The following is a 25,470-nucleotide window of genomic DNA, read 5'->3' as shown; positions in this document are numbered from 1 at the left end:
AAACACCCGCAGTCTGTGTTCCTCCCTTATTGTCAGAGTCCAAGTTTCACACCCATACAGAATCACAGGCAAAGCTACAGTTTTTTATGTTACAATTTTCATGGCCCTTATCAACACAAATCAAATGAACCGAACAGATTTCTCTAGGGGTAACAATCTTAACTTGTGCTTGATGGTAGCTCGGTTCGATTTCGGCAGGATCACTGGTCACCTGACTGAGGTATTTCCAGGCAAATGCAGGCACAGGATCTCTGGTAGTCCACGACCTTCCCTTCCAAATCCTTTAAAATGCATCTGCCATTCTTCGATCAGGCGCTATTTAGTATCGATGCGGAAAAAAAGTAGTGAAATAGCCCACGGGAACCCCCACTAAGTATAAAGGCCGCAGTAATTTTACTCAGTTTACTAAAGCAGTACGGACACTTCCACACAGAACAACACTGACCGTGTCGATCACAGCTTAGCGCCTTGTTTCGCTTTTCTAACAGCATTCAGAGAATGTACACATATTCTTTAGGGAAAACATAGCGTATAAAATCAAAAAGGGATTATGGGATGTCTTCCGAACATAAGTTTCCTTTTTGTTTAACCGAATGTTACAATGCAGTGGCTGGCCCTAAGTCTTCATATTTAGGTGGTCACGGGTTCGAATCTATCCCTGGAGATCGACTATACTTGAATGTATGAATGAATGAATACGGGGTGGGCCTTCTCGGCCCTTGCACCGCGACCTATAGTGATCTATTGTGCTTACTGAGGCCTTTCGTGATTTTACTGTCCATCTTGGAGAGACCATCATCTCATAAGAGGCAACAATTGTTCTCATAGGTTCGGCCCTAATACTCCACGCTACATAATGTAAGCAGTTGGCAAAGCGTCATCAAATTAACCAAGAATCAATCTGCCGAAGTGGCGTTGGGGATTAGAATAACTAATACGACGATAAAGAAAAAATGTCCATCTTGAAATTCGTAGGAAATGGCCTTAATAACTTTAACAAAATTCATCACGATGCCGATGAAGGCGAGGGCGACCTTTAGTATTTCATTATGAGTCAAATGATACAGACACAGCAGACGGCCAACGCACTCCCTGGGGAACGCATCATGAAGCCGAGAAAATACAGTACGAAGCTGGACAAATGCCGTTTCTTTTGAGATATACGTACTTGGCTCCTTATCCAGACAGCTAACACTCCCGGGATGACCACTACAAGTTCACCGACGTTTCAGAGGAATGTACTGCTTCCATATTAAGGGTGGAATAACACTCCAAGCAAGTAACCAGCAAGAAGTACACACTGCTTGCTTTTACAGAATAAAGATAAAGGCAGTAAGTTCCTCCGAAACGTCGGAGAACTTAGTCAAGCTACAAGGCGTCACGTTCCATGAGTTTTGGTTGAAGTACTGTGCTACAAGCCGGAAGCTCATGGGTTGGATTCCCGATGAGGCCACTGGATTTTTCAATTGACATAATCCTTCCAGCCGCACTATAACCCTGGGGTCGACTCAACCTCTTAACAGAAATGAGTACCAGGAATCTTCCTGGGGGGTAAAGGGCGGACGGCGCGTAGGGCTGACAACCTCACTTCCAACTGTGAGCCGATTGTCTAAAAAATGTGGAAGTCTGGATGTCTCACAACCCTATGCGCCTTCATGGCCTGTTATAGGGATAGCTTTGCCTTTTAATAATCTTTATGCTCGTATTTACCGCTGAGTAAACCTCAAATTTAGCAATACAGTCAGGCTGAACCATTTTAACGTTTACTGCAATTTCCTAGGTCAGATCAGAGCAAAGGACAGTAACTGCTGTACAGTGCGGTGGCTGTGCTGCGGAGAACCTGTGATTGTGTTTGTGGGCGAGAGACGCGATAGGCAAGATTTGCTGTTTCAGCTTTTCGAGCAGACTAAACTGCAAACTATGGATTATAGTTGGTATCTCCACAGAACTGTATAGACTGAAAGCGGGTTAGCTTCAGGGTACCACGAATACGAGCTGCTACGGTTCCTCTAGATCTGTTACTTTCCGTCCTAGTTCCAACCTTGCGTAATTACCCAAACTACTTGATTCTGGATGGTTACGACTTCAAGGGACTTGGGAAAGTCTCAATATCTCATGAACCCGGATTAACTTTCATCACACCGGAACCCATTACCTTCCTTACTTATGCCACATCACCCTCCCAATTGGTACGTATTCTGAAACCCTTCAAAAACACCTTCTTCCTCATACTCCTAAGCTTGGCATCGTTAAAAGCTACAGAAATCTGTCTGGCAAGCATGCAGCTGTTTAAACATAAATGCTTTTAGATACATTTTTCTTCTGTTGTTACTGCATTGGGTGTTTATGCAGCCCAAGGTCAGCAACCATAACATGTACCACACTTTAATATTTTTTTTTCCAACTATGTTTTTTTATTTGAAGATAATAAGGCTTGACAGACGGAAATGTTTAGTCACCGGATTTTAAAAAGGTTCATATCACACAGAGACTATTTACACAGAGATGTTGAAAGTAATGCTTCTTTATCCGTGAAATGGTTCTTAAGGCTATTCATAAATAGAACACGATAAATCAAAATGAAAGTGCAAAGAAATGAAACATGGTTAGTTGTGGGAAGAACTCCAGATGTTGGACAGGAATAGAAGAGATATAATTCGGCCCAGAGAGGATATTAACAAAGGAGAGGTGAATATTGGACATAAATCTATGTGAGTCGAATTCTGGGTGGTTCATAATTACGACTGGGATATTTAGCAGCAGTGGTACTAAAAGTCTCATTATGAGGATACAAGAAAATTTTGTGTCCCTTTTCAAGTATAAAAAAGCTATGTAAACATTTTAAAATAATTACTAATAAAAAACTTAATAATTTCCATGAAGTACTTATTCTGTTATATTTTGTGTTTGTAATTCATTTTCATATCAATATGAACTACTAAGCCAGCTTAAATATTGGAGTAAAAAATTGTCCCTGTGCTTAACTAATTAAGCAATACGTCATGAAGGCGTATGGGGGAGTGGATGTATAGATTTACATTTTCTTGACCTAGACACTAGTTGGAGGTGTGGTCAGCTTCACACCCCGGCCGCTTTACCCCCGGGGAAGAGACCCCGGTACCCATTGTATAGGAGGTTTGGTGGACCGCAAAGCCGGTCTGGACGACATGGAGAATTGAAGATTCTTGACCCTACCGGGACTCGAACTCCGACCTCCTCGGTCTTCCAGCATGTAGGCAGTCGCTATACCGACTACGCTATCCAGGCTCCTAATTATCCGGGTACAATTTTTAAAAATAAATATAAAAATTTTCGACCTTAGTAACTTGAAAATGTATAAAGTTAATAAACTTGATGGGATAATAATATGTTTCCGATAATGAGACTGAATATTTTCGACAAGGCTTACATTTAAAAAATAAGTTCTGGAAAGAACTAATCGCCAACTTTCCTTGATACTACTGGGACAACAATTTTTCTATTGCTGAGTGTGAATTCGTTTCCGCGGTAAAGTTTTTGCAGAGCCGTTACCTAGCAACTATAGGTGAGATATACATAAAGATATTCAAACTAATGGGAGGGATTTATGAAGTACGCCGTCCAGATTGGCTCAGCTACCAAGTTTCATAAAGTCTGGTTCAGCCCGTCAAAAGCTCATAGCGGGGGGATACACAGACACACTGATACACAGAGACACAGACAGCATAGAGATAGCATAAGCCTATATTCCTTTTTTTGCCTACTTTCTTTATTTTGAAACAATACTTCTCGAAATAAAGAAATTTGGCTAAAAAAGAACAAACTTCTTCAAAATTATACCTAACCTCACTTTTCTTTAGCTGGTAACAATGCATAACAATAATCATTATCTAGTTCACCACTAAACAATGGGAATACAATTAAGTCACAATTTAGTAGTTAACTATAACAGTGGTTGAGTGACTTACACCACGGATAAACACACAGAAATTTTATGAATTTCGCTAATAGCGATTATTTTGCCCTTACCAACATACCCTCCAGCGGCACGCTCTTCTGAACTTTCGATTTCAACAACTGCCAAGCTACACATTATACAGGTAACAACTACACTCATACACTCAAGTATATTAAATAATTAAAGTATATTAAATCACTATTTCAGATAATTAGACACTTCATGAACATACCTAAAGTTTGTCCTGGGCATATTTAATTGATCACCATGCCAAGAGACATAGGGGGGATCATCATTGGCAAAACAGCCTTTTTTGAGCCACAGCCTTCTTTAGAAAATTCTGCAGATTGCATCCGGTATTCACTTCTTTGGATTTCACAACAGTAATTTTCTACAGAGCAGGCCCGTCATCCTTGCGTCCAACCCCCAACCTGGTGGGCTAGGTCCCGTATTTATATCCCCAGGAACATGGTGGCCTAGTTACAATCCCAGGTACCGGGTTCCTTATTCGTAGCCTTCTGCGACTCCCAGTGCTACGGTGGAGGTATTCTGAACCGCCTCCACACGAGATCCACCTTACTTAACTTTGTCAATTGATGGAGATGAGTGGTCAGCTTCACGCCCGTGCCGCTTTACCCCGGGTACATGTTGTATAGGAGGCTGGGTGGGCCCTATAGTCGGTCTGCACTGCAGGTTATGGTAAAGGTAAAATCGTCACTATGCTCAACTAATTAAGCACTACGTTATGAAGGTGTATGGAGGAGTGGATGTATAGATCCATGTTTTCATGACCTCGGCACTAACAGGAGGTCAGTGGCCAGCTTCACGCCCCGGTCGCTTTACTCCCGGGGAAAGAGTCCCCGGTACCAATTGAATAGGAGGTTGAGTGGACCCCAGAGTCGGTCTGGATGACGTGAAGAGAAAATTTTTGACCCTACCAGGGCTTCCAGTCGCTATACTGACTACGCTAGGGGAGGTCACGTTAGGAGAAGAGAAAATAATTTACTTTCTCAACCGGGAATCGAACCCTGACTCCTCGGTCGCTCATGCCGTAGCCCAGTCACCGTGAACATGTACAAGAGGCTGCGGTACTTACCCTGCCAGCGACTTCCCACGAGCTCCACTCTCATGCAGACTGTCCGCACATGTTCGCTGTAGGGAACGACTCGCACTTTCGTGGCCAGCACCGGCGGGTCGAGGCGCTGTTCCACCACGGTGTACGTGTTAGTGTTGCCGGGGATCATCTGTCGGGACAAAAAACATTCATTCGTGAGCTGTCTTCTGCCTGAACACATCAATACTTCCCTCATAAACGTCGGGACTCACCTATCAGACCACAGGAAGTGGTTTATATCAACATCTAGACCGTAAAAAGTACAGCCGTACCCGTGCTTAACTAATTAATCACTACGCCATGAAGAAGTATGGTGGAGTGGATGTACAGATCCACGTATTCTTGATCTCGTCACTAGTTTGAGATGAATAGTCAGCTTCAAGCCCCGGCCGCTTTACCCCCGGGAAACATTAGACTGTACAAAGTCGAATTATAAGAAGGATTATGGAGATCTGGAAAGGATCTGGAAGGAAACGGTTGTGGAATAGTGGAGGTTCTATTCCGGCACATGATTGGTGGGACTCCTATGTAAGAAGCACAGTCGGGATAGTCAGTGCTCTGGCGTAGATTCGAAACCAGTACTCCCTGAATACGAATACAGAGTGTTGTGCCTTACTCCTTAAGACCGCGAGCGTCCATAAATTGCTGCATAAATTATCATTAATATTTCAACTTCGCTTTCACGTAATAAGTGAACCGTTCCGTGCGGCTTAGCCGCAAGTGAAACACGTACATAACAACGTCAATCACTTCTTTAACATCAATCTTCTGGTCAGTTTCANATTATTATTATTATTATTATTATTATTATTATTAAAGGTAAAACTGTCCCTGTAATAGACCATAGAGGCTCAAAGGGTTTGTCAGACGTCGAGAATCCCACATTTTCTAAACAATCGGCTCACAGATGGGGTTGAGGTTGTCAGCCTTACGAGCCGGCCATACTTGTAGCCCCAGGAAGATTCTTGGTACTCATTTCTCCTAAGAAACTGAGTCGACCCTAAGGCCATAATGCGGCTGGAAGGGTTAGGTCAATTGAAAAATCCAGTAACCCCATAAGGAATCGAACTCAAGATCTTCCGGCTTGTAGCAGAGTGCCTCGACCAATTATTACTACTATTATCATTATTATCGTCAGTAACTTCAAATCTCGTGGTGAAATCTCATTTCTGGTAAAACTAAATTAATATCTCACAAATGTAGCTTTCTGTGCTGCTTGTGCTTTGATAAACGTGAACCACAGGGCCTATCGAAAAGTTAAGGTTACAAATAAAATTTACACGTCCTCTACGGCATTTCAAAATTGTTTTTGAGAAAAATGACACGGTAAGGCTTCAATCTCGTATGTCGTGGGTACTGTTCTAATGTGATAGGGATCAATATGAAAACAACCGAAACAAATTGTAACATATAGTAATGTCTTCTGTGTTATAACACGGTGTAATTTGGAGAGAGTACAACGTTTGAGAGCAGCATATAACCTGCACGAAACCAGCACGAAGCAGGCAATAAGCTAGCCAAGGTGATCACTCCCACAATTCATGTGAACCGAATGGCTATAAAAGTACGAGTAGAGGGGAATATGGGGAAGTACGCTGTAGTGGGGAGCATAACGGCTCAAGGCTAAGTTCTGGAGGGGTAGGTGGGAATTAATCCAGGGGACTTCTTTCCGTGGCCTTAGTATACCAATAAATGTCACTTTCATGGCTTCGTTTAGTTTATCTGAGTTACTTATCTGTCAAGTATTTTTGTGGGGTAGGAACCTAAGGATATCTCCCGGTATTCTCAGGGATAATCCTTGCAGAGACCTCCCAATCAGGAGGATACAATCACAGACGCTCGGGAATGAGGGATGGCTATGTCCAGGTACCTGGTAGAGTAAATTTCTGCTGGCCCTAGCCAGCACAGTCGTTCCTGGTATCGAGTACAGTCGGGTACCATTATCAAATTTTTGTTGATTCCAACACCGTTTATGGGTCTGGAAACTGGACGTCCTCTTCGACGAGAAGAGGGGTGATGGCTCTTGAACCTTAAGTGGCCAGTTTTAAGTATTTTCTTGAAAACTCGGGGGAAACACTGATGAATATGGCTGTAACTTTCAATACTATATCCAGTACTAGGCAACGGCAAAATAACAGACACTGTCTGCTTGTAATAAAGCAGTAACAGAACCAAAGAAGGTTCAGGCTTCAAGGGAGCTTGCGTTTTCTTCAGCTTGTCGACTTTACCTGCTGGTTTCTTCTTTCATCTATTCTTCGACTCTGAAGATGGAGGCGATATGATCCTCTGAAACGCTGGGATCCCCCCGAACTCCAAGCTGTTACAACCCAGAAGACCGTAATCTTCATATACACATCCATGATAACTTAAAATTCAAGGAATTTTTATGTTAAATGCTGTATAGAATTAAATGGAAATTAAGTTCAGTAATTTAAGATGTGACCTATATTGGCGTAAGATTTTACACTGCCTTCCCATCATGTCACGGTGATTTTCACTTAAAAGTGCATTAAACCACATTAATATATGCTACACATAGAAAGGCGCAAAGTCTTAGAACAAAAGACTTGACTGTGCTGTGCGAGATACAGGCTTCAGTGACACTGTATCGAAGTTCAGTTACTAATGAAAGCTACACGAACACGAACACAAGAAAAGTTTCAGATCCTGGGGGAAATATGAATGTAAATTGTAAACACGCCTCCAGCCTTGGCTTTGCCATACTGCAACCCCGTAATGAATAATTACTGAATCGTCTTGTACGTTTTCTGTCCCTCTACATGTCCTTTACGAAAGTTGCGATTAGCTATCAACTCGTATGTCTGTATACGGGAGATCGACGTTTCGAATCTTCGCCAGCAGATCGACTATTTTGTCAGATAATTACCTGGTTTACTTTACCTTTTCTACGAATACATTTGGACATTTGGACAGTGTCTTAGAATATGTTATGGCCGTTTCATTCCATATCATCACTATTTAATTACAAATCGCCACCTGTAGAGTCTGTGGTATAGACGGGGTACGGATTGGCGAATGGATTTATTAACCACTTACACACACCACTCGGAATTACAAGTAATTACAGCGCAATTGCTTATTTACACATTTTACGAATCACTACACACTAAGTCCTCTCCAGCCTCCACTGTCTTCACTAGTCGTTGCTAGGTAATAGCTCTATACAATGGAGATTCTTCAGCTTCTATGTTCACGTTGTTACTCTCCAGCGAATATTCCACAACTTAACCGTCAACGAACTATAGCACTATCTCTTCTCAGCCTCCGTTGCAGAACTCAACTCTGAGTCGCCCCAATTGTCCTCCTTATAAACTCTTTGCACGGACCTAGTAGAAAACACCGTTTCCTATAATAACTATACCGTTGCAGCAAGAACGTGCTTACCGATCCCTTGTCTAGAAACGTGTTGCATAACACCGCTGTTTGTTCGTCTATCTCGCGGTCATTGCATTGCAACGGATGTACACGCTAAAATATATTCATTTCTTCAACTGGCAAGACTACGCGTATGTTACAAAATTCAATAAAGAATCTTCCACTCTTCGTTGATTCCTGGGGCCTTAAATAATCTAAATAATCCTTAATAAATCGATTAATGTTTTACGGAAGAGTCACCGAGTCTCCTTTACAAAGACCAGCCGATTAATGCTGCTTAGGGAAATAACTGCTAATTATTCTAAGAGAATCACGGGGGCTCCACAAATGCATATGTTTTTTAATGTTAAAGAAACGTGTACAAACCGCTTTGTTTAAAATATTAACCTCCCAGGATGTATAAAAGCGAAAGAAGACAGTTTCACAATTTATTTTGCATAAAGAGTGAAAAACGATTAAATAAACAAGAAATTATCAAATAATGAACCTCAGCTATAATAAAGAGGCCCAGCATTTGCAACGGTTCTACTCCGAAATTAACCCAACATTCACATCCTCGTATTTTATCACATGCATGAAATAATATTCTGCCGTTCGGTGTAGACCTAGTCCATCTACATATAGTTCAATCAACGATCTGAAAAGAGTCAGTAATGCCACACGAAGTTATGAAGAATTGCTTATTCATCTGGCAGGCAGCAAATCTACGCCACAACAGTAGCAGTTTATATTCCACTTGCTGTGGAAATAACAGAAACGACCAGAGAAGAACTGCGTTTGGAAATGTTACAATTGTGGGCATTAATTCTTGCTGAACAACGGCTGTTCAGGACCAACGGACGTATAAAAAGAGATGTACACATTGTTTCTGCACATGTTTAAAACACGAAACTAAAATTCATATTAATAACACCGTAACTATGTCTTACATCTAGATAATATTGATATGAGAAATTCATCAACAATATTGCTCGGAAAACCTTGAAGAAAGACACGGTCTGGGAGATCTAACCACAGATGAAAGAATAATAAAATCTTCTTCTTCTTCTTCTTCACATACTAAGCTCGGAAATCTTGTTATCATGCGTCTCCAACTGATTTAAACGCCATTTTCCTCGTCCATATCAATTATTTTTGTCCGTGCGTATTCGTTTCGGATATTAGTTCTGTAGCTGTACTGTGTTCCATGTGTCCTCCGGATTCGATTCCCGGCGCTACCGGATTTTCTGAGAAGTTGGAACAGGGTCCACTCAGCCTCGTGAGGATAATTGAGGAGCTACTTCAAGAAAATAGCGGTTCCGATCTAGAAAACCGAGATTAACGGCCGTGGGGATCCTTTGCGCTGACCGCGTGACACTCTCTATCCGCAAGAGCTGGCACTAACTTCGCCGAGAAGCGGCAGTCGCTCGGTCGGTATAGTTCGCTTACGGAATATAGACCACGGAGTTCTTTTGTTTGTTTGGTGTTTCAAAAACTGCTTAGCTTTCCTGTTAATTCTGCGCTGACGTTTTGTGGCGATTGTTATGAACAGTGAGCAAACATGAGCACTCAACCGATTCATGGATTTGAGATAATAATTTTTCTGCGATTATAATATCAGCAGTCCGACACGCTGATCGCACGCGGTGTTATGAAAAGTCTGCAGTTCCCATATCTGGCCACAGACAAGCGTATCACTCATTTTTAAAAGAGATTCATAATTGAATTAGGGTTATAAACGCATATGAAGCCATTTCAGTGACAAGGCGAGATGAAAAACGAACGATATTGGATGTGACGTCATGTAGTTCGGTAGTTCAATGACGTTTCGGAACACGCAAGACTAGAAACCAACATGAAGCAAGCCTGTTGCTTGGTACTTGTCGGTCTCACTTTTCAACCCCGAAAATGTGCCTTCCTCCGAAATGCCTGTAAATTTCTACCAGATTATACTGCGTCAAATCCAATAAGACAGTTATACGTCTACTGCGTTTAAGTATATCTATCACGTATTTATTGGGAAATATATTAATTTCGTATGGAATTCAAATTAGGCCCTCTAGTGAAACACGCCATTGGATGCTGTTGTTCTGATGCACACGGTAATTAGCAAAGGGCGTAACATCGCGATAGCAAAATACAGAGCGGACAACAGACCGAACAGCCTCAATAAAGGGGACACGGTGGAATGACTGTTTGCTTCGAGCTCTGCCCTGCATACCGCTCCGAACTGTTCACAATTTTATCGGCATTAACCATCGCATTAAAATGGGCTTTGTGTAGGAAGTAATGGGATGTGTCAATCAACGTAAAGGGGGCTCAATGCCAGCTCGAAATGACGTAACATGATTAAAAACAAACTTTTAAAAAATATATAAAAAGTTAATAAGAAATTTAAGGGAACGTCTTTTCAGTCTGCAGAAGAAATAAGGCTTGAATTCTTAAAGAACATATATTATGAGCAGTATGGTTTCCTAATATGTATCGCCATATACTTGGGATATAGCCCGACGTTTCGGAACAACATATCGCTTCCATCTTCAAGGTCGATGAGTAAGCCAAGCAGGCAGCATGCTTAACAGCTTCTACTGCAACAAAGACCTCATTCTGAGGTCCGTTAACGAAGGTAATGGAACTCAATATTCCCCAAAGCATGAAATTTCTTGACCATATGAACGACTACAACATTCTCAAGGCCTCTGCCCCATTCAGTTAGCAATATAGAGTTGCATACTGATTAACATATCGGAGTTTTAGTAATATTTTAAATAATTTTAAACAAGAAATATTATTTCGACAGGTGTAGGGACAGGCGAAGTTGAGAGGTTACAACCTCTTCGTCTTACCTCCTTGTCACTCAGTATTCATAACCTCCTTCAGAATCCACAATTCGCAACGTCAGAAATCGCTTCAGGGTCGTCCTTAGAAATAAACTAACGCGTGGCCGTGGGCGCGGACGCGTGCGTGTGTAAGAAATGGGACGTACACATACCTAAACGCTTTATGACACGGTATCACATGTTGTCTTCTTCCGTCTATACTGAAACAGTATCAGTATAGATTTAGAGGACACTAAACGACAGTTAATTCACTAAAATGTTCGTTAAAATGTTTAAAATATCATTCTATGCGTATGCGCTACATGTTTCGACCACACAGGGCAATCTTCAGGCAACACATTTTAACCAACATTTTAGTGAATTAGATGTTAATTAGTGTCATCTAAATCCATATTCACATGTTACATTACAGACAGAAGAAGACTAAGTGTTCCTTCAATGCAACAGGATGCTGAAATACAATGTTATGACACCGTATCTGTGAAACTAGTTCTGTTCTCAGAAGAAATGGAGATTTCATCTCTAAACAATATTAATAAACTCATCTCTGTAACGGTGATTATGATTAACTTTCCTTGATTCATGAACCGAAAATCTTATTTAGATGCAGTTTCGCCCTACAGTCAATTTATTCACAAACATATTCACGTGCATGATTCATTAGCCGTTGGTATGTAATTGTCAAAATGTTGTGCTTCGCATCACAGAACTCTGTGGACTGAACCCCCTTCAGGATTCATCAATTAACAATTCGCAACAAGTCCACGGAGGATAACAAATAATGGAGTTCTGAACGTAAAGCAGTTACTATATAAAGTCTAGTGCAGAATTCTATATCCGGCCAAGACAATTTTAAAGGTGATACGTTGTGAAGTTGGAACTGACTCAGGATCGTGACCAGTTTCGGGCTTTCCTACAAGCGATGTCGAACCAAAGTTCCTTGCATAAATCACGATAAAGCAACTTCGGATTGTCTCTGTTAGACCTGCGCAACGTAAAGATGAGGAAAAGTTNACTCTCTAAAATACGAGACAAAGTTTATCTGAAAACAGCGAAGTTCAAAGTCAAAACGGAGGCTCCGAAGCTACAGACCGACAGTGCAGTGTGATGGGAGCTGGTACTGCATTGTGACAGAGGACAACTGTGAACATTAACATGGGCGAAGAGAAGGACGAACGTTGGGCTAGATAATACAAACAAATAGCGATCTCTTTTCCCAGATTCTTCTAAACAGTGCTTTTTTTTTTTTGGCGCTGCAACCCTATTGTGTGGGTCTTGGCCTCCACCACGGTTTCGTAACAATAATTTTTTCAGGGGTGTGGTCGCCAGCCCTACGCCCAACCTCCCAACCTGAAAGACCAGGGACTACACTCTGTCTGGCCACTATCTTTCACATGTCTGGTATCAGTGGACCTACCATGAAGTTACACTCCCGCCAGCATAGCTCTCCGTGTCACTGGGACGCGCAAACCTCGCCTCCGCAACAAGGCAGTAGTCACGCCAGGAACTCTGGGTACATCCAGAAGATGATGGATCCTGCCCACATAGCAATATCGTAAATGGAAAAACTTCTTAAGAATTTCGATCATTTCTTCGAAACCCAATGTAAGCAACTCATAAAAGATTCAATATTAATTTCTCTGAATTGATGTCATATGTCAATGAACTGACCGAACGGGTTAGCATGGCGGTACCTCTCTAGACTCGCATTCGGAAGCTGCTCAGTTCGAATTTCAGCAGGGCCATTTGCTATACTGAGGGTTCTTGTCATTCTAGGCGAATTGCGGACAGCATCCTTCCTAATCCTTTCCAATTCGGCAACCATCAATCATCCTACCATTAGAAGCTATATAGTCCACCTACTGACAGCGTCGTCAGTATATAATATATCAGTATATCAATAAATATAAGTCAATAGCAATGTGATGAACTCAGTAAATAAGATCTAAAAGTTTGTGACGATGGTACATTAATACAAATATTATATTTCTGGACATAATTGTTATTGTTATAATTTGCACGAACATAAACTAGAATTGAACTTAATTACTATCATAATTATTTCTAAATATTTATACTTTACCTTTCTCAGTTCTCAATAGCAATTTAGATTTGTGTTAATGAAATTATTATTACTATTATTACTATTTTGTTTGTTTCCTTCTACGCATTAATGTGTTTTCCTCCAGTGCTTACCTTCAATTAGTCTTTGACTTTATGTTGTGTTTGTCCACTATGTAACTACTTTTATCTATACTGTGCTCTGTCTGTAATTGGCCTTGTGGCTGTTAACTCGGCACATAAATAATAAAGAACTGAACTCAATCGTCGTCCTGATTTATCTATATTAGTAACGCCGTTTTGTCTTTATTTAAAAACACAGCGTTTCGGAGACTGGACTCTGTGTCGGTCTTCAGGTAACACCTAATCGACTGGTGCCAACCGTGTAGGTTAGTTGTCTAGTAATGGCCGTTGTCTAATTGTTTGTTTCGCGGTCGTTGCCTAGCAGTGGGTGTACATGTCACAATCAATAACTAGAAATCTCCGAAATCAAACAGAAGAGTTGAGACTGAACTAAACTGTTCCCAATTACTTTGCTCTAAATATGTCATATCAGGCACAAACTGTCAAGCTATACCTTTTTTCTTTTATTGCTAGCGGGGTCCCCTGTACTGCGGCCACTTCTGGCCTATTGTACCAGCCCCAGATGATAGATGAGGGTGATTGTGGAACAATTGGTGGAATGAAGATTGGCAGAGGAAACCGAAGTATCGGAGAAAACCTGCCCCAGCGCCACTTTGTCCACCACAAATCCCACTTGACCAGACCCGGTATCGAACCCTGGCCGCCGCGGTGGGAAGCCAGCGACTAACTGCTTGAGCTATGGCGCGGCCTAAGCTATACCTTACTTCCGAAGAACTTTCATTGTCTGTGAAATGTCACAGAAACTTAAGACTGTCAACAGCAGCGATCGGTTCACACCGTAACGCTTTCAGTGCAATAAGGCAGCCTCGACGCCTAATTGACCCCCTGCAGCACGTCGTTTATCCGTGTCGTGTGACCGCGCTTCTATTGCGAAATACGGTCAGAGCAGGAAAAGCCTTTTACCGAAAAGGTTATCTGAGGCTTATGACGTCAGTGAGAGCCAATATCCAAAACCACTCATCGGCCCATTGTCTGCAGCATAAACCCTCATCTGGTAGCACAAAGAACTTAAGGACAAACACAAAAGTCGACAACAAAGTTTGGGAAGAAGCGGCAACTAGCTATTTTACTATCAACAAAAGTCTGGACTTGTTTAATTGTCTTTAGGGAACTACTCTAATGAAATGTAGGATACGAGGTCTCACAGCGTGGTTAGGAAGAGTTCTATCTCCTTGGATATAACGCTGAAAGACAACCGACGTTTCAGGAGGGACATGTCGCCTCCATCTTTATGGTCGAAAAATAAGCCAAGCACAAACCAGCCTAAAAATATGTGGCAAGGAGAGCAGACTACACGGCGTTATATCCCAGAAGATAGAACCCTAGTCAAATGTCCCTTAAATTTTTGAAGAAAAAATCTCATCATATGAAGTATGTACATATGTATATGTGTACACGTATGTGTGTACGTGATCCAAATCAAAATGAAAAAAAAAAATGTTTGTACTAATCAATCAGCGGGGGTTCTCAGAATTTATAAAATCCCGACGCCCCCGCCCCCCAAAAATGGTAAAGGTAAAGCTATCCCTATAACAGGCCGTGATGGTCCATACGGTTGTGAGAATACCCAAATTTATTCGACCCCATCCCTGACACTCAGCGAAATGTACAGCTCTGCACACTGCTGCATGCCCCAGCAGGAACCACCCCTCTCACAGTATACCTACATCAAGCTACAAAATGTTTCTGTACAGTTATAACAAAGTTAGCGAAATGTTTCGTCGCCTGCACCCATATTTTCAGAATGCACGTCTATAAAACCGTTCTGATTTAGCAAAGCTGTGCGTGGATATAACTATAATTCAAAATATTTCTTCAAAACTAGGTGAAATCCTCAGATTATCCTACGAGCCTAGGGGGAATCGTGACTCACAGTCTGATAAATCATGGTGTAAAGTACAAGTACAAGTGTAAAGTATTTTGTATGAACTGAAATACTATTTTACATTAAATGTTTTCTCTGCTCAACCACTGGTATCGTGAGTAGAGGCATGGATGGCTGTGTGCTTCTAGTCTGTTTGTGTTTTCCTATGTAGGTAGCGGCCTTGCGACATGGCTGATCCTCCGTCCAAGGAGACCTACCGACTGACTATAAGATTCACAATCTCAGAATTAACCAATTCTGATTGAGAACATGCAAGAAAGCCTAATCCTTCAAGGCAGAAGAAGAAGAAATATTATTTCGTATTTAAAACATGAAATCTTAACCGGGTGATGTATGTTTTCTCTTCTTACGGGACATCCCATTAGAGTAACTTTATTTCATGGCATATGTAAACACGCTAGCTCACCAGCCACGTATCGCCACAAATTAATGCTACCAGAATATCAAGTTCATGTATATATATATATATATATATATATTCAATGTTGTGGTATTACCACTGACAACCGAGCGACAAGTCTTGTCAAACCAAGCTACTTGTTAAGTACAGTTAATGATGGCAATGCTTATTACAGACACTGAGTAACTTGAAATGATGCTAGGAGCAGGTTACCTTCCGAGAGAGAGCTATATAGACTCCAACTTGACTGAATAGTGTACTTCTCTCTGCTAAGAGGCATACACAGGGGCTGCGTTATACCAATCGGTAAAGCCTCTGACTTGCATTCGGGAGGTAGCCAGTTCGAATCTCGGCCCGGACGCCAACAACCATGAGGTATTTCATAGTTTTCCTCAATATATCCAGGGAAATGTAGGGATAGTGTAGAAACCGTTAATTTCACAATATGGCTAATTCCACACTGCCTAAAACTTTACTCTTCTGCGCGCTTAGACCAGTTCAAATAAGTACTGTGATGTACTGGCTTTACAAAGTCATACCTCCCGAATATATTAACAAGAAGTTCTAGGAAGAACTAATCGCCTACTTTCCTTTGATACAAGGACCACATATAAAGCGACATGCTCAACAATTCTTCTATTGTTACGTGCGTATTAGTTGCTGCGGGAATGTGTTTACCGAACCGTTGTCTAGCAACGACCGGAGGATACACATACAGACACACAAACGTGTATATCTGGCTCCTATATTCTAGCTTTCAGGCGCTGGGCAGACACACAGACAGCAAGGCGATCACTTTTTTTAAAAATACGGAAAGTATGGTAAAAAATATACTGGGTCGTTATACCGACAAACGCAACGGGAATTCGGAAAATTACAGAAAGTTTGCAGCCAATGACGATTTTTCTTAAGCACACTGAAAATGGTGACCGCCTCTGTGGTCTAGTGGTCAGAGTTTCCGACTACAGATCTATGGTCCGGGTTCAATTCCCGGTGCTATCAGATTTTCTGAGTAGTAGTGGGTCTGGAACGCGGTCCACTCAGCCTCGTGATGACAATTGAGGAGATACTTCAAGGAAATAGCGGCTCCGGTCTAAAAAAAATTAGATTCACGGCCGTGGGGATCTGTTGCGCTGACCATGCGACACCGTCTATCCGCTAAAGTTGGCACTAACTTCGCCGAAAGTGGCTGTGCTCGGTCGGTATAGTTCGCCTGCGGTCTACAGGCCGCGGAGTTTTTCTTCATTTAAAATGGTTCAGCTAATGAGTTTATATACATATACGAGTATATCGATTTTTTTTTATTTGCGTGCATGACTGTATTGGATATGGCATTCTTTACCAACATAGCCCATTTCACACTCCTGACCGTATACAGTGGGGCACGCGGTAGCGTAGTTGGTTGAGGCACTATGCTACAAGCCGGAAGGTTGCGGGTTCGAGTCTCGATGAGATGGACTTTTTAATTGACCTAATCCTTCCAGCCGCACTATGGCCCTGAGGTCGACTCAGCCCCTAACAGAAATGAGTACCAGGAATATTTTTTGGGGGGGTGGGGGGGGTAAAAGGCGGCGGCGTGTAAGGCTGACAACCTGAGCACCATCTGTGAGCGATTGTCTAGATAATGTGAGAGTCTCGACGTCTCACAACCCTATGGGCCCTCACGGCCTGTTACAGGGATAGCTTAGCTTTTTAAGTGTATACAGTAATCATTAGGGAGCTCAGATTTTGAAGTCAGATTCGTAAAGTTCTCTGTTGGACGCCATATTCAAAGCGTGCATAATAACAGCTGCAACAAATGTTAGTGCTAATCGTTGGAACACGTGTCGTCTCTTAAATCCCTTACACTGTACCGTTCGTTGGTCTTTAATGATGTATTAGTGCATCTATACAGACTGCAATCATGCCAGGGGCACGAAATGAACCATTAAACCAGAGAAATGGATAAGAAAGAAATCCTTACTTGTCCCCAAAGAATATTTGCATCCTAAAATATTGCACTAAAAATAAGACACAACTTGACGCAATAGATATGTTGCGGTGATCTATATATCACGCTGAGGACCCATGGCACTGATATGTGTCTACTTACACCGGCAGCGAAATGTGGGGCACACGCTGAAGCCCCCCTAAGGGACGTGAGCAGACTCCAAAAACAGCAGCATCAAGTGTTGGTACCGCAAACATGAACCCAAATATATCAACTAAACACGGGGCTGTCACCTACACGCTGAGTGCTATACTGAGGCAGCGGAAAGGTGGCCCGCGGGTGGTGGGGATGACAGCGCTCGGGACTTCCCCTTCAGCCCAGTGTGGTATACGTCAATCAGCCGTTCGGGAGTCCATGTTGTTACGCATCTATGGAAATGAAAATTGTAACGTTGGAGTGTCATAATATTGATGTCAAGCTCCCTGAAAACCATTCAGCAAGTTAAAAAAGTTTTAATTGGAGACAAACTATATATACACTAGCGACACAGAGGTCTCATAAACCTGTTTTCTCCCCTCACGAAAGGAAAACAGGCTAAAATGAGCAGTGGTACGAACTATTGTTCTCGCCACTGTATCGACATGCGAACAATTGCACTAAGTGTAATGCAAAAAAAGAGAGAGACAGAGGAAAGGGCGTTCCCTGTGCTTAACTGCTTACGCACTATGCTATGAAGTCATATAGGGGAGTGGAGGTAGAGACCCACCACTTTTGACCTTGGCACTAGATGAAAATAAGTGATGAGCTTCAAGCTCCTACCGCTTTATCACCGGGGAAAGAGCCCCCGGTGCCCATCGAACAAGTGGCTGGGTGGGCCCCAGAGCCGGCCTGGATGCTATGGAAAAGAGAAAAACTTTGGCCCTACCGGGAATCGAACCCCGATCGCTATACCGAGTTAGCTAGCCCGGCCCCTGCGCAAAGCTCATTAATATACTGAAGTCAGAAATTGGGTGGGGTAGGACAATGAGAAAGGAAGAGGAGAAGAGGAAATGTATTCTAGGAGGAGAATAAAGGAGAAAGAGAAGAAGAAAGAATAGGAGAAGTCAAGAAGACAAAGAGAAGATGAAAACAGAAGGGAAGTCGAAGGAAGGGGAGAATGTGGAGAAAAGGAGGAGCGAATGAGCAATAGAAATTGGAGGAGTAGGAAGAGAATGAGAGAAAAGGATATAGGAGACGGAGAAGGGAAGGATAAGGGAACAGGAGAAAAGAAGAATAAGGAGAAGGGGAAAAGCAAGACGGTGACGGAGAGGACATGGAAAAGGCAACGGAGGAGAATGAAGAACGGGAGTAAAATATAAAAGACGATAAGTTGCAAGTGAAAACGTAAAATAAGAGAAATGAGCAGGGAAAGCAGAGAAACAGAAGGCCTCTTCCTGATGCATTGTGCCTGTAGGGGTTCAAAGAGGCAGGTGTAGTAAATGCCACTTTGCATGTACAAGTTCCACGTGCGGTGACAGTTTGGATATTCATGTCTGGCATCACCAACAAAAAAAGTTTATCGCGGACGTCCACTGTAGCAGGAAGAGGGAGCCGAGATTACAGGCCCTGAGCACTAGTGACACCTATCACAACGGCAGCGAATTGAAACGCCGCCAGATAGACTTGTCACAATGTGTCGCAATTTCTCTTGCTCCCATTTCATTTCGGCTGTAAAAAGAAAACAAGGTTTCAACGGAAAGTGGCTACAGGACCACGCACCACAGAAGTTAAAGCCTCCTCTGTTATCCAGTGACCACTGCCACAGCTGAGAGATCGTTCAAGACTGTTATGAGATCTGACCCGAACAGAGCGTTTGAATTTGGAGAGGTAATTACGTTGTGGTATATAGAGCCGTTGCTAGATAACGGCTCCGCCAATAGACGGGAACGCATCAATTCTACGGAAACAGGAGGCTACAATAATAAGAAGTGGTGTTCTCTACGCGGTCCGTGCTATAGCTTCGTGACGCAACGATGGAAGAACTACTAGGATAGGTGATTTCTATACGGTCCGTGTATTGTGCTTTGTGAGCTAGTTCCGCAGTTGGCTGCCAGAGAGTTCAGCTCGGGACATGCAAATGAAAGGTGTCAGCCAGCGAGGACAGGGGCCTTTGGACACGGAAGCCGAGGACACTACACCGTTGGAAGCCGCTACCAGGCAACACAGTGAAGACCTTGACTTAAATAGTGATTTGTGAAATGCAGTAACGAGCTGTGTGTTAAAGTGTCCAATAAATCTGTCCACAAATCCAAACCCCGTCTATAACCCAATTCATACACGTAACTGCATGATAACTGAAGTTTTTGTCGGTATTTAAGGTAATTAAATAAACAGTGTAGTCTCGGAGGAACGCTGTACTCCATTAATAAGACTAGACGGTGTCACAACACAGAAGACTGTAATCTGAAATAACTGACCTCTTAAAGGCCAGTGCCTACTACACGTATCTATCTATCTATCTATCTATCTATCTATCTATCTATCTATCTATCTATCTATCTATCTATCTATCTATCTATCTATCTATCTATCTATCTATATTCCTGTTTCTCCCAACTGGAAAATATGGTATCCGTGAAACACTTCGTTTCACTTGAGTTTCTTAATCCTAGACAGTCTGTTGCACTCCTTGAACGGGGATCAGCCTGTCGCAAGGCCGGTACCTACACAGGACAACACGAACACAAAATAAACGCAGACAATCAATCATGCCTTGATTGGGTTTATAAACCACAAACCCAGTGTTCGAGCAGGCGAAGGTACTTCATGCGTTAGTAAATGTCGTTCTCTATTCGGCACACGATAGAAAACAGAAACGTCAGGTCCTTATGCAAACTAGATGAAAAATGCTTTGTGTTGGGCAAACTCCAGACACATTTCTCAACATTGATTCTTACAAATACGACAAAAATCATTCAATTTGAAACGTAATTAGGTCAAGGCTGTACTGCTGTGTGTGTGCTAAAGGACTCCAGTTTACTCTCTGTAGATTTCTATCGTACTTCGTTCCCAGTACAGACAGATCCTTTAGTGATATTTACATTTAAGTTCATGATGAAGTGACACGAAAATATGAGAAGTCTTTATATGCAGAGAATATACTGCGTACGTCAGATATTAAGTAATGTTCCGAAAGGCTTTTAAAATGCTATCCATAAAGGAATTCAATTTTCATCCGCATTATAAATGAAAACTAAGTAATAAGAGATTGCGAGCCAGTTGGAATTTATTTACTGACTTGAGTAATTGTATTTATGTATCTATTCGTGATCGTGTTTAGTATGCTCACGCGACGCTGACCAAGGTTTTAATGTCAGAGTTCTCGTAAGCAATACCAACACTACAATGTTACGAGTGGGACACGAGTGATAATAGTCGCATAATTACTTAGCAACTAATGGACTTAAACAAAATGACACTGCCGTTAAATTTCTATTATTAATCTCATGTTTATATTATGTCGTATAAATTACGTGTTCTGAAAGTTACAAATGATGCACAAATTAACATAAAGCTAGCTTATTAACAAACCAATAATTCCATGACGCGAAGTCCTTGATAAGCTAACAGTTGATAAGCCATACAATCAAATTCTTAGAATTTTATGGAACCGGAAGATTCATTACCCTGTTCACAAGTGCCCCCCTTTGGTCTCTATCCTGAGCCAGATGAGTCCAGTCAATACCCTCTGAATCTGTTTAAGATATATTCTACGTGCCATATCTGATGCAGATTTGCCATTTCTTGTAAGATTTGAGGCTTTCACGGCGGTGACTATGGAGAAAGCAGTCTTCTGGGATTTGACACCGTGTATATGTNACCCCCCCACCCCCCATCCCAGCTGGGGGACCAATTCTTTACTGGCTGTATGCTACTGGTTATTATATAGTATATTCGCAGTTACCCTCCCTATCATGAGAACCACTTCCTCAACCCGCGACCTGTGGACGTGCCATGCCGTGGTGAAATGGGACATCAAATTAAGTAATTATCATTTAAAAAGATATATGCCCTGTAAAATTCGAAAAGTGTACGTTTATATAAAACTGTGGTGTTACATTTCGGCAACGCTGTAGATTAACTACAGGCCTAATATTATGCTCATGCTTTCAATAAGGTCTTTTAAAATGTCTTACGAATACTTATTAAATAAATAATTTTTGCGTTAAGGAGGCCTTAAGCCGAATTCCAAACCCAGTTATTCACTTTCTCCAACACGAACACAACTGTGCTTCCTCAGCCACCCTGCTCGCCTGACCTCGCTCCGGCAGACTCTTTCTTATTTCCCAAACTGAAATCATGGATCAGTAGCGATGCATGAGCTGGCACATTGTCATAATGGAGGAACCAGGAGTTATTTCTCCGTAACTGAGGTCCTTTCCTGTTGACGCTTTCCCTTAGACGTTTCAGGACTTCGAGATGACACCAGCGATTCACTGTCTGTCCCTGACGTAAGAATTCATGATGCACAACACCCTCGATGTCAAAGGAAAACCGCCAATATAACTTTTATGCTCATGAATATCAGACATCTCGAATATCGCAAGACACATTCTACACGCACGTGAACAAATAGCTCTAGGGCGATGACTAATCACAGCAGGATGACACGGCAAAAAGTATGATAATTAGGAAGCACGCCACTAGGCAGCACAACTTACCCGACATTGCTAAGTCGTCGAATTGGCGCGCTATTTCAAAAGTTCTAAACTTTTTTAACGGACCACATATTGTACGTTAAGTACATGAGTGCATAAAGAATAAGTCAAGACATTTGTTACAGCAATCACTACACAGTCTCGACACTGAGAGCGTCGTTGAATAACAAAGAAACAAATGTTTCAAGAATCTTAAGCGTTGAAAGCATTGTAGACTAAGTAAAAACCTGCACCATTCAATCTGTATCTGATTGGAGATCCCAAACTTTCTAAACTATCGCATAATCCTCCCAAGTCTGGTCTAACAGGCCATAGCGACAATATCGCAAAATAACCCACAAGAAGGAAAAAGTTTCCGCCTTATTAATTCAGACGGTTACCGCAATGCAAACGCCCCGTACTTTTATGCTGGATGCTTATACAATTCATACAAATTTCATTCCATCCAAGACCTCCCAAAGCATGTCAAAAAATTAATTACATTCTAATTAATTCTGGGTCTAAATGTGGAAAAGGCTAATCGCGGAAGACGAGAGAGACGAAGGAACACGGTTAGAAAGTTAAAACTTTACATTTAAGAGTCCGCAAGAGCCCACAAGGAGCGCTTACACAACCTCTGCAATGTCTGCAATTGCGACTAAAGCTTCATTCAGCGAAGTGTAGAGAGAGAAGTGGATTGCAAGTGGATTGCAAGGTTGGCCAGTAAATTCTGCATGACATCATCAGTTTCCATTAGACTCTAAGTCTGACAAGGAAATATGGTCCGTTGCCTATAATCTCGAAGACTCAAGCAGCAGATCCATATGCAGACGGTTCCTTTTGTAGTGGAGGAGATGAATAAAACAATAAAACGTAATTAGAGAAGACGAAGATAAGGAATATGTAAGATTTAATTTTGACGCAGAAGGGTGGAATAAGACACTGAGCATCTGTAAAGAATAGGCAACCAGTATTCATCTACTTTCCCAATATAACATTTCTTGGCTATAAAATTGGAGCTTATTAAAGTATAAAGCTGTTTCCATTACATTGTGACTGTTGAGGAAACAAGTGAATTCTTCTGTCCGAGAAAAGAAATTATCACGTCCTAGCATTGCAGTGGCGCCGGTCACGGTAGCCGAGCGGTCTAAGGCATGTGCTGTCTTTGCTCGCTCGCAAGCCGGGATCGTGGGTTCGAATCCCAAACAGGGCATGGATGTTTAGTTTGTGTGTGCGTTTCTCTGTGTTTGTGTACAGGAAGAGGCCTTGCGACGAGCTGATCACCCGCCCAAGGACTCTTACCGAATGTATAAGATTAGAAAAACCGAAGTGAACGGAGAAGTTCATGGAGGTAGGCCTAGGCCCACTGGGGCTGTAGTGCCAAGGAAAAATAATAATAAAAAAAGCATTGCAGTGGCAAGTCCTTAGTTTTTATGAATTCAAATCATATTCAGTTTAACAGCTCCCAACGGCCGCGCCATAGCTCAAGTGGTTAGTCGATGGCTTCCCACCGCGGCGGCCCGGGTTCGATCCCGGGGGTCTTGTCAGTGGGATTTGTGGTGGACAAAGTGGCACTGGGGCAGGTTTTTTCCGAGTACTTCGTTTTCCCCTGCCAATTTTCATTCCACCAATTGCTCCACAATCACCCTCACCTATCATCTGGAGCTGGTACAATACGCCAGAAGTGGCCGCAGTACAAACGACTTATTCCCACCCCACTAGCAATAAAAATACTTTCGGTTAATTACGTAACGCAGAAATACTTCCCTCGTTTGTGGTCAATATTTTCAACCATTTCTGTGTTATATACGCTCCTGCNTTTTTTTTTTTTGTAAATTCATGTACAAAAGAAACTGAATGACTTTACTGAAACATTAGCGCTACAAACTCTATTCACTGGATAAACCTACTCTGCAAGTAAACGGCTGTGTAGACGGGTTTCCAAAAAAAATATATATATATATGCGTCCTTTTTTTTTTTGAAACCCGCCTACACAGCCATTTACTTGCAGAGTAGGTTTATCCAGTGAATAGAGTTTGTAGCGCTTATGTTTCAGTAAAGTCATTCAGTTTCTTTTGTACATGAATTTACAAAAAAAAAAAAAAGTAATATAAATTTCATATATCAAATTACAATAAACAATTGGTTACCGTTATACGTAACTTATTTCGCACAGCGGCCATGTTGAAGTTCTTACTGTCAATATTCATTCTTTGGAACATCTCATTCAGTAAACTGTCACTTACTGGACAGCACTGTTTTCTGATATTTGTATTTACAGTTGCGTTAATTTTCTATTTTTCTCCTCAGGCGATATGAATTTTCCTTTCCTTTCAATAAACTTTCTCAGTTTCGTTCTTTTCTAACGACTGCACATTACAAACGTGAGGCAAATAAAATAAAATCCAAATGAGTATGACTATGCTTCTCACTCTGTTCCGCCATTTCTTGTAATGAGAAAAAAGTTGTGTGCGCGCGAACTTCCGGTTATATCCTCATCGTGTCCCAAAGTGCGCCGCGGAACAAAGGCGCGCGATCTGCTAATATACGTATTTTACTACTGATACTGCTCCAACACGTAGATTCACACTTAAAAGTAACGTTCTTAATGCTCAAATGGCTCAATAAACATATTTGTTCTTCAAAAATTTCTCAGGGAAGGAACACTTGCAAGTCCTCCCGATATCAACTGGGAGGTGGTACACTTCAAAACCCCGCGGGGTGTGGCACCAATTTCAGAAATATAACTAGCTTTGCCATATGCATAACGGAACTGTGAAACACTGCACCAGCCACTCAGAAATCTTTCTGAAAGAGAGCAGACTGACAGAAGTGTGCTAATAAACTTCCACCAAGCTACACGGCGTCACATCTCAGAAAGAAGTACTCTTCAGTTTCCACCAAACAGGCTGTGTCGAGGAAACACACTCAGACTTCTATCCAGCAGGTGCTTGGTTCGAATGCCGACTGAGACAGGGACTATCGTGACTGAGGTCTTCAGTGGTTTTACTAGAGTCTCTCCGGGCAAATTCCAGGTTAGTGACTCGACTGGACCAAGACTGTTTACTTGCAAATCCCTTTCAGTTCATCATCATTCATGCTATATT

General features: G+C 41.9%; 1 protein-coding gene across 1 annotated transcript in view; it reads right to left on the bottom strand.

The window, feature by feature from the left end:
* LOC111864389 (discoidin domain-containing receptor 2) overlaps nt 1-25,470 on the bottom strand; it is a gene marked incomplete in the record, with an annotated part of 500,235 nt that overhangs the window by 104,587 nt on the left and 370,178 nt on the right. The window contains 1 exon segment of the mRNA XM_033751417.1: nt 5,034-5,181. Within this exon segment, the coding sequence (XP_033607308.1) occupies nt 5,034-5,181 (148 nt within the window).

This window comes from Cryptotermes secundus, unplaced genomic scaffold (genome assembly GCF_002891405.2).
Source record: "Cryptotermes secundus unplaced genomic scaffold, Csec_1.0 scaffold399, whole genome shotgun sequence".
NCBI classification, from domain to species: Eukaryota; Metazoa; Arthropoda; class Insecta; order Blattodea; family Kalotermitidae; genus Cryptotermes; species Cryptotermes secundus.
The sequence above is the reverse complement of the archived record's forward strand: the minus strand, read 5'-3'. Positions and strand labels throughout refer to the sequence as shown.